The sequence below is a fragment of the Oncorhynchus masou genome, chromosome 23, assembly GCF_036934945.1.
Source record: "Oncorhynchus masou masou isolate Uvic2021 chromosome 23, UVic_Omas_1.1, whole genome shotgun sequence".
Classification (NCBI taxonomy): domain Eukaryota; kingdom Metazoa; phylum Chordata; class Actinopteri; order Salmoniformes; family Salmonidae; genus Oncorhynchus; species Oncorhynchus masou.
Window position 1 is genome coordinate 5,129,255 of NC_088234.1, and position 3,743 is coordinate 5,132,997.

Here is a 3,743-nt window from a genome sequence, read left to right on the forward strand (position 1 = left end):
AGGCAGAGGGACAGGTGATGTACAGCTGAGAGATAGAGGGACAGGTGATGTACAGCTGAGAGGTAGAGGGACAGGTGGGGTACAGCTGAGAGGTAGAGGGACAGGTGATGTACAGCTGAGAGATAGAGGGACAGGTGATGTACAGCTGAGAGGTAGAGGGACAGGTGAGAGGTAGAGGGACAGGTGGGGTACAGGTGAGAGGTAGAGGGACAGGTGAGAGGTAGAGGGACAGGTGAGAGGTAGAGGGACAGGTGATAGGTAGAGGGACAGGTGAGAGGTAGAGGGACAGGTGAGAGGTAGAGGGACAGGTGAGAGGTAGAGGGACAGATGAGAGGTAGAGGGACAGGTGAGAGGTAGAGGGACAGGTGAGAGGTAGAGGGACAGGTGAGAGGTAGAGGGACAGATGCGGTACAGGTGAGAGGTAGAGGGACAGGTGAGAGGTAGAGGGACAGGTGGGGTACAGGTGAGAGGTAAAGGTACAGGTGAGAGGTAGAGGGACAGGTGAGAGGTAGAGGGACAGATGTGGTACAGGTGAGAGGTAGAGGGACAGGTGGGTACAGGTGAGAGGTAAAGGTACAGGTGAGAGGTAGAGGGACAGGTGGGGTACAGGTGAGAGGTAAAGGGACAGACCATGTCTAGTGTGTATCTTCTTACCTAGACATGGTCTGTGTGGAGAGGTCGTCTGACTGACGTACCTGGGTGGAACCTGGAGAGAAGGAGAGGTGAACACATTCTGTAAACATTGGGTTTTTATGTATTTATGATGTGACTATATTAAACACTATGGACGGATCCAAAATGGCACCCTTATTGTCATGACTACAATCAAAGAGAGTGGCATTCTGAGATGACCTTTGCTCTCTGAACTCACCGTGACCCTGAGGTCCATGGCCAGCACCCTGCAGGTTACCCTACTGGCTATGGCTGTCTGGAGACCGAGGAGACGGAGCGACAGATTCACAAGAACAACGGGTATTACAACAGGAATGGAAATCTCAAATGGAGGTCAGGGAGGAGCCCGGAGATTATAGATGATGACCGTATGGACAGTTTACATAGAAACAAAAGAAAACAGACATTATTATTTTTACAAGAATGGAAAGTGTTTAAGGTCAGTAAAAACACAAAAAATGCTATATTTATTGTATAGACAGTTTAGAGTAATGGATTGGTTTAGAGTAATGGATTGGTTTAGAGTAATGGATTAGTTTAGAGTAAAGGTTTAGAGTAATGGATTAGAGTAATGGATTAGTTTAGAGTAATGGATTGGTTTAGAGTAATGGATTAGTTTAGAGTAATGGTTTAGTTTAGAGTAATGGTTCAGTTTAGAGTAATGGTTCAGTTTAGAGTAATGGTTCAGTTTAGAGTAATGGTTTAGAGTAATGGTTCAGTTTAGAGTAATGGTTCAGTTTAGAGTAATGGTTCAGTTTAGAGTAATGGTTCAGTTTAGAGTAATGGTTTAGAGTAATGGTTCCGTTTAGAGTAATGGTTCAGTTTAGAGTAATGGTTCAGTTTAGAGTAACGGTTCAGTTTAGAGTAATGGTTTAGAGTAATGGTTCAGAGTAATGGTTCAGTTTAGAGGAATAGTTCAGAGTAATGGTTCAGAGTAATGGGTCAGAGTAATAGTTCAGAGTAATGGGTCAGAGTAATAGTTCAGAGTAATGGGCCAGAGTAATGGTTCAGTTTAGAGTAATGGGTCAGAGTAATGGGTCAGGGTAATGGGTCAGAGTAATGGTTCAGAGTAATAGTTCAGAGTAATGGTTCAGAGTAATGGTTCAGAGTAATGGGGCAGAGTAATGGTTCAGAGTAATGGTTCAGAGTAATGGGTCAGAGTAATAGTTCAGAGTAATGGGCCAGAGTAATGGTTCAGTTTAGAGTAATGGGTCAGGGTAATGGGTCAGAGTAATGGTTCAGAGTAATAGTTCAGAGTAATGGTTCAGAGTAATGGTTCAGAGTAATGGGGCAGAGTAATGGTTCAGAGTAATGGTTCAGAGTAATGGGTCAGAGTAATGGTTCAGAGTAATGGTTCAGAGTAATGGTTCAGAGTAATGGTTCAGTTTAGAGTAATGGTTCCGTTTAGAGTAATGGTTCAGTTTAGAGTAACGGTTCAGTTTAGAGTAATGGTTTAGAGTAATGGTTCAGAGTAATGGTTCAGTTTAGAGTAATGGTTCAGTTTAGAGTAATGGTTCAGTTTAGAGTAATGGTTCAGTTTAGAGTAATGGTTCAGTTTAGAGTAACGGTTCAGTTTAGAGTAATGGTTTAGAGTAATGGTTCAGAGTAATGGTTCAGTTTAGAGTAATAGTTCAGAGTAATGGGTCAGAGTAATAGTTCAGAGTAATGGGTCAGAGTAATGGTTCAGAGTAATGGGTCAGACAGGACTGAACTCTGTGGAAGGCATGTAACCTTGCAGGATTGTGAACGGCGTTCACCGAGCTGTAGATGATAATTGTAAAGATAGTGGACTCACAGTAAAAACAGCCCAGGACAAGGCAGAGTGTCCTCCTCCGTGCAGCAGAACCAGTAGTGGTCCATCAGTACCGTTCCTGTAGACCCTGAACACATCTCTGGTCTCTGACGGTCCTACTGGGATGTCCTCCGACTGGTCAAAATACTGCCTCCACGACACCGCTGAGTAACTGGCAGAGGAGAATACACAGAGTTAGTGTGGTGGGGGGGTGTAGCGTAGCGTGTGTGTGTGTGTGTGTGTGTGCGGCTGTGTGTGTAGCCTGTCTGTGAAATGTGGATCTGATATGATTGATAACTCTCACAAGATACCAATTTTAAAGACGGTGAACTATATTAGTTATCAGCTTCCTGCCGATGATTCTGTCCCATTCTAGAATGCAGACAGAACCCTCTAGATTAACACACTAGACTACAACATAGACAGAACCCTCGAGAACACAGAACATTAGAACACAGACGGAACACTTAGTCTGAAACACAAAACATTAGACTATTTCACCGACAGAACCTTCGAGAACACAGAACACTAGACTAGTATACAGACAGAACCTTCTAGAACACAGAACACTAGACAGAACCTCTAGAACACAAAACACACTAGACTATAACATTTGACAGAACGCTCAGGAAACAGGAAACACTTTAGAACACAGGACACTGGATAGAACACAGACAGAACCCCTTCTAGAATCAAACTCACTTCTCTGTGTCGAAGCTGTCCTCCCACATCCTCCTGGGTGGCAATGGACAGGTGTCAGGCTCAGCCTGTGTCTCTGGCTGGGGTCCTCCGGTACCTTCAGGGGCTCTGCTACAGGCAGCGTAGAGTCTGCAGCAGGGTGTGGTAGCTGGGGGTAATCTGCCGACTCTGGGGCTCCTAGACCTAGAGAACTGGTCTCCACCTCACTGCGTACCTCTGCCATCGACCAAATGACAACTAACAGTGTGGCACGAAGCCTAAGTACCCACCAAGTACACTACAAGTACCTGACAGGACAATGCGTGGGCTTCGTCCCAAATGGCACCCTTTCCCCTATATAGTGCACTACTATAGCACCCTATTCCCTATATAGTGCACTACTTTTGACCAGAGTCATCGGGTCAAGCAGCGCATTATATAAGGAAGAAGTGCACTATATAGGGAATATGCTACCATTTGGGATACAATCTTAGACAGATGGTGAGGACAGGTAGCATCTGGGATAGAGCGTCCTATTGGTTAAGGGCCCTGGGGAGTGTGTGACCTAAGTGACTGCTGACCAATGGTGTACCACCAGAGA

At 45.1% G+C, this 3,743-nt stretch overlaps 1 protein-coding gene across 1 annotated transcript; it reads right to left on the reverse strand.

The window, feature by feature from the left end:
* Nucleotides 1-781: 781 nt before the first annotated feature.
* On the reverse strand, nt 782-3,444 carry LOC135510208 (protein phosphatase methylesterase 1-like). Its single transcript, XM_064931003.1, has 3 exons — nt 3,167-3,444; nt 2,468-2,636; nt 782-928 (listed from the first exon to the last, which is right to left on the reverse strand). Exons 1-3 carry the CDS (start codon nt 3,193-3,195, stop codon nt 782-784), a joined length of 345 nt encoding a protein of 114 aa, XP_064787075.1. The 5' UTR covers nt 3,196-3,444.
* Nucleotides 3,445-3,743: the final 299 nt, after the last annotated feature.